Source organism: Ranitomeya imitator, chromosome 2 (assembly GCF_032444005.1).
Source record: "Ranitomeya imitator isolate aRanImi1 chromosome 2, aRanImi1.pri, whole genome shotgun sequence".
NCBI classification, from domain to species: Eukaryota; Metazoa; Chordata; class Amphibia; order Anura; family Dendrobatidae; genus Ranitomeya; species Ranitomeya imitator.
This window is the reverse complement of record NC_091283.1, coordinates 301892199-301905056: the sequence shown is the minus strand read 5'-3', so window position 1 is coordinate 301905056 and position 12858 is coordinate 301892199. Positions and strand designations below refer to the sequence as shown.

Below are 12858 nucleotides of genomic sequence, written 5' to 3'. Positions count from 1 at the left end.
AAAAAACAAACGCGTGGTGAAAAAACGCATGTAAACGCTTGCAAACGCTGCATTTTTTTGACGCATGCGTTTTTGCATGTGGTGAATAAACCGCAGCGTTTTGACGCGTTTACATGCGTTTTTTCATGCGTTTGCGTTTTTTAAATGCATACTGAGAAATGTGTGCCAGCTGTCAATCATCAAAATAAAGTAAAAAAACCCCTATAAACAGAAATAGTTAGGGTTAGGGATCATAACCCTAACCCTAAAGGGATCCTAACCCTAACCCTAAAGGGATCCTAACCCTAAAGGGATCCTAACCCTAAAGGGATTAGGGTTAGGGGTAGGGTTAGGATCCCTTTAGGGTTAGGGGTAGGGTTAGGATCCCTTTAGGGTTAGGGGTAGGGCTAGGATCCCTTTAGGGTTAGGGGTAGGGTTAGGGATAGGGTTAGGATCCCTTTAGGGTTAGGGTTAGGATGCCTTTAGGGTTAGGGTTAGGATCCCTTTAGGGTTAGGGTTAGGATCCCTTTATCACCTTTATGGTGGGGGGTGGCATATCAGTGTGTTTTCTGTTTTTTTTTTGCGTTTTTTATGAGATGTGCTGTATATGAAACAACGGATACTGGAAGCCTGTGCTAGAATTTCTTCTGCGGTGTTGCTATCAGTGTGTCAAGAGTGGGAGAAGAGGGTTGCATTGACAATCCAACACAGTGGGCAGCACTTTGAACACATTTTATAAGTGGTCATAAACTTGTAAATAACTTATGAAAGAATAAAGTTACGTTAAAACCAAGCACTTAATTATCTTTTCTTGTGAAATTCTCAATAAGTTTGATGTGTCACATGACCCTCTTCCCATTGAAAAAAATAAAGTTGGATCCAAAATTGCTGACTTCAAAATGGCTGCCATGGTCACCACCCAACTTGAAAAGTTTTCCCCCACCTATATACTAATTTGCCACAAACAGGAAGTTGATATCACCAACCATTCCCATTTTATTTAGGTGTATCCATATAAAAGGTCCACCCTGTACTATAGCTGAATGGCAGATATTCTAATGTATACACATCATAAAAAAACATATGAATACAGTTTTCTCTGGAGTGTTATCGGGGGAGGAGGGTTGTGTTAGTTTGATTGAAAAAAATTTAATTAATGGAAGATGACAACTTTATCGTATTTTATGTATAACAATAACATATAAATGATACCATGTAACATTAAAAATATCTTTATTTTACTTATGTCTCTTATTAAGAAAATTACACAGTAATGTTTTTACAAAGAATGATCTAATTAACCCTGCTGTACTGTTCGGGTCAATATGACCCGAAATGATTTTTTAGACCCTGTAGATTTTAGATTTTTTTATATGAGGTTTTGAAACTAGTGGTATCATGACTTCTCATTTGTGGAGCTCTATATATTTTTTTTGTTTTTTTTTGTTTACTTTTTGCTACACGCTGATTGTTACACTTGTACTTTTCGGGTCAATATGACCCGATAGCATTTTATACTGTTCTACAGTTGTCTGATTATTTCTGACTGCAAAAGTATGTTTTTTTATGTGTACTTCATCTCAAAATGGTGGTGGTTTCACTGTTCTTATCAGTAAACAAGTAATTATCTAGTATTATCCATTTGCTGTTTGTGAGAGAGGAGACTGGTTGTCTATCATTCAAAGGCTGGGGGTTTCACTGTCATCAGTAATCAAGTATTTATTTAGTCAAATGCATTTTCAGTTTGTGAGAGAAGACACTGTTGTCTTATAAATTGGACACCAGTCATTTGACTTACACCCTGAGGCCAGTCTCACACGTCCAGATAATTCTGGTACCGGAAAAATCGGTACCGGAAATATCCGTGTCCGTGTGCTCATGTGGCACACGTGCGGCATCCGTGTGCCGACTGGGTACCACACGCACCGTGCAGGAGACAGCGCTACAGTTGAGCGCTGTCCCCTGCATCTGGTGCTGAAGCCCCATTAATTTCTTCTCTCCAGCAGCGTTCGCTGGAAAGAAGGAATGAATAATCTTTTTTTTAAATTTATTTTTGTTTTTAAAATAAAGTTGCCGGTAATCTGCCCCCCCACCCCCTGTGCGCCCGCCCGCTGGCATTAAAATACTTACCCAGCTCCCTCGGCGCTTACATCCTCTAAGCGTCGCAGCTCTTCCTGAATGAGCGGTCACGTGGTGCCGCTTATTACAGTAATGAATTGCGGCTCCACCCCTATGGGAGGTGGAGCCGCATATTCATCACTGTAATGTGCGGCACCACGTGACCGCTCATACAGGACAAGCAGCGACGCTGAGAGGATGTAAGCGCCGAGGGAGCTGGGTAAGTATTTTAATGCCAGCGGGCGCGCGCACAGGGGGTGGGAGGGGGCAGATTATCGGCAACTTTATTTTAAAAACAAAAATAAAAAAAAAAAAATTATTCATTCCTTCTTTCCAGCGAACGCTGCTGGAGAGAAGAAATGAATGGGGCTTCAGCACCACACGCGGAGGGGACAGCGCTTACAGTAGCGCTGTCTCCTGCATGGCACACGGACTGCACACGGACAACATCCGTGTGCGGTACGTGTTTTACACGGACCCATTGACTTTAATGGGTCCGGGTAATACGTGCGCTCCCACGAACACTGACATGTCTCCGTGTTTTCCAAACGGACACACAGTCCGTGAAAACACACTGACATGTGCAGAGACACATTGATTTTAACGTGAGTCAGTGTCTCCGGTACGTGAGGAAACTGTCACCTCACGTACCAGAGCCACTGACGTGTGAAAGCTAAGTCCTGTGAAAGAGGCACTGGAATCTGTGAGAGAGAGAGCACTGAGCTGTGAATACACATCTTTACAGGTATTCTTTTTTTTTCAAAACTTGGATAAAAATGTTTCTAAAATGTCTATTGACTAATGCTGTGAATACATATCTTTATAAATATTCTTTTCTTTTCCAAACTTAGGTAATTCTAATGAGCACAATGCACCATGACAATGCCGTAAGTGATAGAGAAGACAGAAAGCCTGACATTATTTTGGATTATAATGCCACGAAGGGAGCAGTTGATACTTTAGACCAAGCAATATCAACATATACATGCAAACGCAAAACCAATCGGTGGCCAATGATTTTATTTTATAACATACTGGACGTTTCTGCATACAATGCATTTGTCTTATGGAGAGAAATAGACCCCGATTGGAACCGGAATAAGCTGCATAAAAGAAGATTATTTCTTGAGGAATTGGGCAAATCCCTGGTTAGGCCATATATTGAGAGCAGAAAAGTGACCCCAGAAGTGATGGAGCAACAGCCATTGTAAAAAGTGCCCAGTATGCTCAAGAAAGAGACTCCACATCCACGGCCTCCACCAGCAGCACAGCTACCAGCAAAGGAAGAGATGTAGCTTCTGTCCATCTTCCTGTGACAATAAGACTAATCTGACATGTGCTGGATGTTCAAAATATCTGTGTAAAGGACATGTCTTATTATTGTGTTCAGTGTAAAAACGCATGAACGTGTTCAGTTTTTCTTTTTTCTTTCTAAAAAGGTTGAAGTTTTTATGATTTTTCATTTGTTGATTTATAAATATTGTTTTCAAAAAGTTAAATTTCATGTTTTAGTAATAGTAATGTAAAGCTTCTTTGTTATTTGTGTGCAGAATGCCAACAATCAAAGATAATTGTAAAAAGCCTGTGTAACCTTTTTATGAAAAAAAAAAAGTAAGTTTAAATTTTTCATTTGTTTATGATCAACCATGTTCACATACAGTATAATAATGAAAAAAGTATTTAAATAAAACACTTAAAGTAGCTAAAAATCAAGAATTAATAGGTCGGGTCATATTGACCCGGGAACAGTACAAGTGTATAGCAAATGCAAACAGAACAGCAGGGTTAAAAAAAAGTGTGTCTTATAGTCCAAGAAATACAGCAAGTTCTAAAGTAATTTCCCTTTCTCATTCAATTATACGACTGTCTATTATATATTTTTGTACAATTTGTCAATAACGAATATAGTTTCTCCGCATCCGAGTTATTTTTGATGGTCAACAAATTATGATTTTCCAGTAATTCATTTTTCACACTCTGGGTATGATAATGACTTCTCCTCTGTGTGGGATTTTGACTTCTTATTCCTCATGTTTGGTCCTGTTAACATAAAAACATTTCTATAAACCTCCCATACTGGTGCGGCTCCAGCGATATCAGCACTTGTGTTTTGGGGACTCATATAAGATTGTTATGTAATGTGAGCCCTGTGTCCAATTAACACTGGCTTCACTCTTCTCACCTTTAGACAAATCGAACAACAAGAAGTCAAAGAGAAGTCGCAGCCCTAGCTTCCTGTTGGTCCGAAGGTGGGGACAGTGAAGCAGGGGCTGATTGGGCACAAGGCTCGTGTGATGTAACAACCTCATATGAGCTCCAAGAGTGCGAGTGCAGGTAACACTGGAACAGCACCGGCATGGAAGGTGAATATGATTTTTTTTATTTTAACGAGGCCACACATGATCACAACCTCTTTAAGAAACTACGATTTCTCTTTAAAACATTTCCTACATTAAGAACATGAAAAAGGCTTCTCCCCTGTATGAATTCTCTGGTGCTTAACCAAATCTGATTTATGGTTAAAACATTTCCCACATTCTGAACATGAATAATGCTTCTTCCCTGTGTGGGTTCTCTGGTGCTTAACACAATCTGATTTCTGCTTAAAATATTTCCCACATTCTGAACATGAAAATGGCTTCACCCCTGTGTGAATTCTCTGGTGCTTAACCAAATCTGACTTATGATTAAAACATTTTCCACATTCTAAACAAGAAAAAGGCTTCTCCCTTGTGTGAACTCTTTGGTGTGTAACGAAATCTGATTTATGATTAATACATTTCCCACATTCTAAACAACAAAAAGGCTTCTCCCCTGTGTGAATTCTCTGGTGTATAACAAGACTGCATTTCTGGTTAAAACATTTCCCACATTCTGAACATGAAAAAGGCTTCTCCCCTGTGTGAATTCTCTGGTGCTTAACCAAATCTGATTTATTGTTAAAACATTTCACACATTCTGAACATGAAAAAGGCCTCTCCCCTGTGTGAATTCTCTGGTGCTTAACCACATCTGATTTATGACTAAAAAATTTCCCACATTCTGAACAAGAAAAAGGCTTCTCCCCTGTGTGAGTCCTCTGGTGTATAGCAAGACTGCATTTCTGGGTAAAACATTTCCCGCATTCTGAACATGAAAAAGGCTTCTCTCCTGTGTGAATTCTCTGGTGCTTAACCAAATCTGATTTCTGGTTAAAACATTTCCCACATTCTGAACAAGAAAAAGGCTTCTCTCCTGTGTGAGTTCTCTGGTGTATAACAAAATCTGATTTCTGGTTAAAGCATTTCCCACACTTGGCACAAGAAAAACTGTTTGCTCTGTGAATTTTTGGATGTTTAAGAAAAGACTTTTCAAGGGGAAAACTATTTCCATATTCTGAACTTGAAAATGGCTTCTTTGCTTTAGGAGCAGTTAGTTTATTAATGCTTATTTTGCGACTTTGATTTTTCTTAGTAGTCGGTAATGAATCAGAAGCTGGGTCCTGTTTGGAACGATCAGATGACAGATCTTTACTGTGAATGGAAGATGGTATATCTGGAGTAACAGCATTCACTTCAATTGTATCCTGTGGGATCTTTAGATTATCTGATTTAAAAATTGAAGATGTCAGCTGTCCCTCTGATCTCCTAGTACAATCATCTGCTAAGAATAAAAACAATTAATATTTTTGAATAAAATAACCTCAAATTTTATATTGTTGAATATTTCTATTTAATCTGTCCGTAAAAATGGCAAGTTATGTAAAAATATTGAATTATTCACCAAGACAATGACAGTCCACAGTCTATTTGAAAACCCCATAGGACAAACCAGAAGACCATAGTGTTAAACTGTTTGTTCATTCTGCCTCCCAAATTGGGAATAAAAAAAACACCAAACAATGTTATGTAGGTGAAAATAATTTGAGTAAAAAGTTCTACTCATCTTACAAAAAACAAGTATGAACTAAAGTCCATAATCTGTCAATGGTAAAAGAGAGGTTTCCACATTATTAGTGCTCAAAGTCTCTTTAAAAGAGACATGGCTTACATAAACCAATCCAGCAAAATCCGCTTTCCCAAAGACAAATTTCACTCTTGGCTTCTGAGCATTGTAGTGTGCCCAAACCACATTGGTTTATGTGGGGATTTCTACTGCTCTGGTTTTCTGCCATTTTGTCATATTAGTGCATCTGCAAATGGTATGTCCCATCTCCTTTTGGATCTTCTTCTATGACATCTGCTTCTGTCACCAGGCGCCCCCTTATTCATTCTGCGGGTGGCACTGGTAATAGAGGAGACATCGGAACCAGAAAATTTGGGCGGCGCAGACTGTGTCCAACCACTAAGATTAAGGTGCCTGCAACCTGTGGTACCATCCACTCTGGCAGTATGGGTGCGTGGGCTGTCAAGCTGAAGGAATCTGCTCCCTGCTTCAGCCACCTGGAAAGCACCACACCATACTAAAGCTCGAAGCTTATTGCCGGAAGCTGCCAAATACAGCCTTATTCTCCTTTGGTTCAGTCCTCTGTGCTCAGCTCCTGACTCGTATTTGTTTCCTGTTGTGACCCAGACACTTTTGCTGACTACTCTTGTGTCTTCTGATTTTGTATTTTCTCTATCCTCCTGTTTGAGAGCAGACTACCTGACTATTGTTCTTGCCATCTCATACTACTGAAAAGCAAGTATCAATGTGGCCCTACCTAGGGGTCTGTGTGTAATTCCAGATTCATGAATAGGAGTTAAAGGGTGATGGGCAAAACTGTGACTATAGACAATAACGCATCTACTGAAATAATCAAGCTGAAAAGTATTTTTAAGTGTAAAAAAATGAGTAACTAGTGAAACCTCTCTGGAGTAATAAGAATATGGGGCTCGGTGGCTGTGGGCAAGATAAGCTATCGTAAAGGACAATATTTTCTATCACATGAGTTTCAAGAATAAATATTAGACTTTTAAGGAGAACTATTTATAATAGCGCAGAGCTGAGGTGTCATAACTACATACTACTACTTTTGAGCATTTGGAAAAATCAAAGGAGACCTTTTTTTTAAAGACTAATTCGGAGTTACAGACTCATGTGAGGCAGACCGATCCCACCACAATTAAGCTATCATACAGATGAACATGTAAAAAAAAAAATAGAATTAAAAAATATGATACATCCCTAACAACAACATACAGTGGGGCAAAAAAGTATTTAGTCAGTCAGCAATAGTGCAAGTTCCACCACTTAAAAAGATGAGAGGCGTCTGTAATTTACATCATAGGTAGACATCAACTATGGGAGACAAACAGAGAAAAAAAAATCCAGAAAATCACATTGTCTGTTTTTTTAACATTTTATTTGCATATTATGGTGGAAAATAAGTATTTGGTCAGAAACAAACAATCAAGATTTCTGGCTCTCACAGACCTGTAACTTCTTCTTTAAGAGTCTCCTCTTTCCTCCACTCATTACCTGTAGTAATGGCACCTGTTTAAACTTGTTATCAGTATAAAAAGACACCTGTGCACACCCTCAAACAGTCTGACTCCAAACTCCACTATGGTGAAGACCAAAGAGCTGTCAAAGGACACCAGAAACAAAATTGTAGCCCTGCACCAGGCTGGGAAGACTGAATCTGCAATAGCCAACCAGCTTGGAGTGAAGAAATCAACAGTGGGAGCAATAATTAGAAAATGGAAGACATACAAGACCACTGATAATCTCCCTCGATCTGGGGCTCCACGCAAAATCCCACCCCGTGGGGTCAGAATGATCACAAGAACGGTGAGCAAAAATCCCAGAACCACGCGGGGGGACCTAGTGAATGAACTGCAGAGAGCTGGGACCAATGTAACAAGGCCTACCATAAGTAACACACTACGCCACCATGGACTCAGATCCTGCAGTGCCAGACGTGTCCCACTGCTTAAGCCAGTACATGTCCGGGCCCGTCTGAAGTTTGCTAGAGAGCATTTGGATGATCCAGAGGAGTTTTGGGAGAATGTCCTATGGTCTGATGAAACCAAACTGGAACTGTTTGGTAGAAACACAACTTGTCGTGTTTGGAGGAAAAAGAATACTGAGTTGCATCCATCAAACACCATACCTACTGTAAAGCATGGTGGTGGAAACATCATGCTTTGGGGCTGTTTCTCTGCAAAGGGGCCAGGACGACTGATCCGGGTACATGAAAGAATGAATGGGGCCATGTATCGTGAGATTTTGAGTGCAAACCTCCTTCCATCAGCAAGGGCATTGAAGATGAAACGTGGCTGGGTCTTTCAACATGACAATGATCCAAAGCACACCGCCAGGGCAACGAAGGAGTGGCTTCGTAAGAAGCATTTCAAGGTCCTGGAGTGGCCTAGCCAGTCTCCAGATCTCAACCCTATAGAAAACCTTTGGAGGGAGTTGAAAGTCCGTGTTGCCAAGCGAAAAGCAAAAAAACATCACTGCTCTAGAGGAGATCTGCATGGAGGAATGGGCCAACATACCAACAACAGTGTGTGGCAACCTTGTGAAGACTTACAGAAAACGTTTGACCTCTGTCATTGCCAACAAAGGATATATTACAAAGTATTGAGATGAAATTTTGTTTCTGACCAAATACTTATTTTCCACCATAATATGCAAATAAAATGTTAAAAAAACAGACGATGTGATTTTCTGGATTTTTTTTTCTCAGTTTGTCTCCCATAGTTGAGGTCTACCTATGATGTAAATTACAGACGCCTCTCATCTTTTTAAGTGGTGGAACTTGCACTATTGCTGACTGACTAAATACTTTTTTGCCCCACTGTATGTATGAGAAGATAACTACAACACTAAGCCGGACTTGCACTTATTTATGGTGGACCATTGGAGCTAATATGAGTCCTGACCAGAAGAGTAGAGAAAGTATTAGAGCCCGCCATTTCAGGAGAGATTGTGCAGTAATGCGAATCCTTTAGTATTGAAAACATAATAGAATTAATGATGTGGAGTGAATCCATGAAACCAGGGCTCGAGCCAACACATCTCCTGCAGGTGTGAATAAATGTATATTACAGCCATCAGCCACGCACAGCTTAGAGATATATCATGGCACAGGTGTAATGTTTTATATGTAGTTTATCACAATCTTTCTTGAAGTTAGTCGGCTTTAAAAGAAATTGAAAAGTCAGGATAAAGGGAAACTCTGTGGTTATTGTACAGAACTTCACACTTGGCTTCACTGAACATTTAATGTTGTCGATCATAAAAGTGAAGTTTGGCCAGAAAGACTGGACCTGGTCTTGTAGGGACCATATGAGAATAATCAGCAGCACAGAAGGGAGAGAAGGAAGATTCATCCAATAAGATATTAGGGATCTAGGAAGCCAACAGCATCATTACCCTCTATTTCTCGTACAGGCCCAGCATAATATTTTCTTCAAGGGATTTTCTAACTTGTCAGCACATTCTACGTACGCTGTCATTTGGCTTTGTAGTTTACAGATCTGGGCAGGTAACGGTCAGCGTCTTCTAATCCCAGGAGGAAGGTGGATCCTCCAGGCTATACATTCTATAGAAAAGGGCTTTTAATGCCCAAAGTCACTTGAACAGTTTTAGATTTGTAGAGAATGATGTGGTCTAGAGACAAAATGGTGATGACACAATTGAGATACACCACCGATAAAGCAGCTACAGCCAGTGACTGATAAGAATCTGTGACTTCTCTGCATTTAGTGGTCACTACTCACCTGGGTAGTCATATGTGGGAATCTCCTCTTTACACCGCTCATCACCCCTCACATATGTCTCTGTAGTATTAATATGGGTCAGATCTTCACCCTAAAACAAATATTGTAAAAGTCACAGACAGATGGAGAAGTCACATCTATGATCAGCTCTAATCCTGCCATCTCCACCGTTCTCATTACACAAGTATAAAACATATAATACTGGGGGATAAAACAAGACTAAGCACAAGATCTTCACAGCCGTCTACACATCATAGGGGAGGTCTCATGACACCTTCTCTCCATCTACCTGATGATCCTGAGGAACATTGGGATCTTCTTGTTTACAGTCCTGTGGAAGAAGAGGATGGGGACATCTCTCTGGTGTTGTCCTCTTACTGGATAGATCTGGAGGAAACACATACAGGGACTGAATTCATTCTTTACATACAGATAAATTATAGGCCGTGTGTACTTAGTCCTCTCTGTTACCTGGTGATGTGAGGGGCTGGGGAACCTCCATCTTGACGTCCTTGTAGAGATCTTTGTGTCCTTCTAAATACTCCCACTCCTCCATGGAGAAATAGACAGCGACATCCTGACAGCTTATAGGAACCTGACACATACAATGATACCGTCATCCCCCAATCCCTTCATAGCATTATTGTATAATGTCCCAGCATTCCCAGCAGTGTCACCTCTCCAGTCAGCAGCTCAATCATCTTGTAGGTGAGTTCTAGGATCTTCTGGTCACTGATGTCCTCATGTATCAGGGGGTGAGGTGGAGGCCTTATGATCGGGCTCAGGGGTCTTCCCTCAGACACAGGGTCCTGATAGCGTTCACTAGGGGTCTTCTTCACCACTATGTAATCCTGGTTATGGAGAGACACATTAATGAATCTCACTACAGACATTTCCAGAGTCCTCACCTCTCCAGTTCTGTCCATTTGTTATTCCCATAGATAAGAATGATGTAATGTGACGTCATCAGAATCTCTTACCTCTCCAGTAAGCCGGAAGAGGATCTCTAGGGTGAGGTGTAATATCCTCTCCGCCATCTTGTCTCTGTCCATATCAATCTTTGATGGGTAAATCAGGAAAATTCTCCTCTATAGAAGATCTTCACTGAGAGGATCCGATATTGTAGAGACCTGAATGAGAAGATGAGCCGATGTAACATCATAAAAATCCTGTGTAATAATACAATTACTGGAGATAATAAGGGAAACATATGAGAAGGTTTATTATTTTACAGTATTTAGTTTTCTTCTTTACATCTACTAATAAAACCTATATATTTAGGCCACAGACAACAAGCAGTTTCTCCCTCGGAGTCGGCAGCTGAATACGTTCCTCATAGACTCATCTTCCATAACGCTAATTCTCCAATCATTTAACGACACTGGAATCGGCATTAGCAATACTGCAGGAGATATTCATTACACGTGACAGGAGAAATAACTACTTCATGATGAGGACGACATCTTCATCTTCTACTATGGATCTAGAAATATATTAGTCCAGAGTCCGTCATTGACTCCATCACCACCGGCCGTCTATATGAAGGTTTCTCGACAATACTGTGTGGGGGCAATAATGGAGCCCCGTACTATGGAAATAATACATGTTTCTTTGGTTCCCGTCTTTCATAGTTGGGTCTTTTGTATCTATCAGCGGAAAAGGAACAAAACCATTGTGATTCTTAGGCCGGAGTCACACACAGCGAGATACGGCCGAGTCTCGCAGGTTAAACCCCAGCTCTGGCACCGGCACTCCGGAGCAGAGCGTGCGGCTCCATGTATTGCTATGCGGCCGCACGCTACACTCTGGAGTGCCGATGCCAGAGCTTGGTTTTAACCTGCGAGACTCGGCCGTATCTCGCTGTGTGTGATCCCGGCCTTATAAGGAGACAACACAAACCCCCTAAATATAACATTTTATAACAACCCCACAATCTGTGATTCTTCAGGGTAAATCGCTCTCTCACCATTGGATTAGAGCTGATACTATGAAGCTAAAGGGACTAAACAGACTTTCTGTCACCTCCATAAAGGGGCACTTTTCTGCGTTTGTAAGAACTGTCCGAGGATTATTAGAGGTGATCGTTCCCCCCAATTAGAAGGGACACCTGTGAATATTGGGGACTTTACCTGCTACAGTCCTGGTGTGGACCCTCCACCTGCAGAGCCGCACACAACATATATGGCTGGCTGCTCTGTGTGCACAGGACCTGTGATGAGGTCACAGGAGGGGAGGAGTCAGGGGTCACATGATCAGGGGCTTCAGTGTATGCAGAACTCTGCTGTGCTGGTTGTCATGGTGCTGGATGAGGGGAAGTTTCTGTGTGGGGTCAGGAGGGGTTTACAGTGTGGATGGAGCAGAGCCGTGTGTGTACGAGGTGTACGGAGCGGAGCTGTGTGTGTACGAGGTGTACGGAGCGGAGCAGTGAGTGTATGAGGTGTACGGAGCAGAGCCTGTGTGTACGAGGTGTATGGAGCTGGTTCCTGTTGGACCACTAGGAAGGTCCTTGAGTGCTAAAGCTATCAAAGGTTTGCATGGACACACAGCCATGCAGTAGAATCAAACCTATGTTATGAGCTCAGCGCCAGTGTGGTCATGGTTGTATGTGGTCAGGGTTTCCCCACTGAGTGGGCAAAGGTGGGATTTATTGTGTCTCTCCTGTCAGACAAGGTGTTGGAATGGGCTACGCTGCTGTGGGAGCGTGGCGATCTTGTGCAGAGTGCTGCGCTGTTCCTGAGCACTCTGAAACAGGTCTTTTTAGGACTTCAAGTCGCCCATGATACGGCGCTTCAACTGTTGGCATTGACTCAGGGCTGGTCCTTGGTCAGCCATTTTGCTGTCCACTTCCTCACCCTAGCATCTAAGCTGGAGTGGTCGGATAAAGCCCTTATCCCTATATTTTGGAGGGGGCTGGCTTCTAGGGAGATTCCTGCCACACTGGAGGAGTTAATAACTGTGTCTACTCGTATTGACCTCCGTTTTCACGAGTGGAGGTTAGAGCGGGTCCAGTGCAGGCAGAGGTTTTTGGCTGGCTCCCACCCTCGCCAAACCTTTGGAATCTCCGGTCCTGGTC

General features: G+C 41.7%; 1 protein-coding gene across 1 annotated transcript in view; it reads right to left on the bottom strand.

The window, feature by feature from the left end:
• Positions 1–11989, bottom strand: part of LOC138666452 (zinc finger protein 850-like) — a 132855-nt gene extending 120866 nt beyond the window's left edge. Inside the window, exons 1-7 of the mRNA XM_069754676.1 lie at positions 11915–11989; positions 10766–10915; positions 10463–10636; positions 10257–10380; positions 10075–10172; positions 9786–9876; positions 4551–5739 (exon numbers count right to left, since the gene is read on the bottom strand). Coding sequence (XP_069610777.1) covers positions 4551–5739; positions 9786–9876; positions 10075–10172; positions 10257–10380; positions 10463–10636; positions 10766–10837 — 1748 coding nt within the window. The 5' untranslated portion in view covers positions 10838–10915; positions 11915–11989. The remainder of the gene's footprint in view (positions 1–4550; positions 5740–9785; positions 9877–10074; positions 10173–10256; positions 10381–10462; positions 10637–10765; positions 10916–11914) is intronic.
• Positions 11990–12858: the final 869 nt, after the last annotated feature.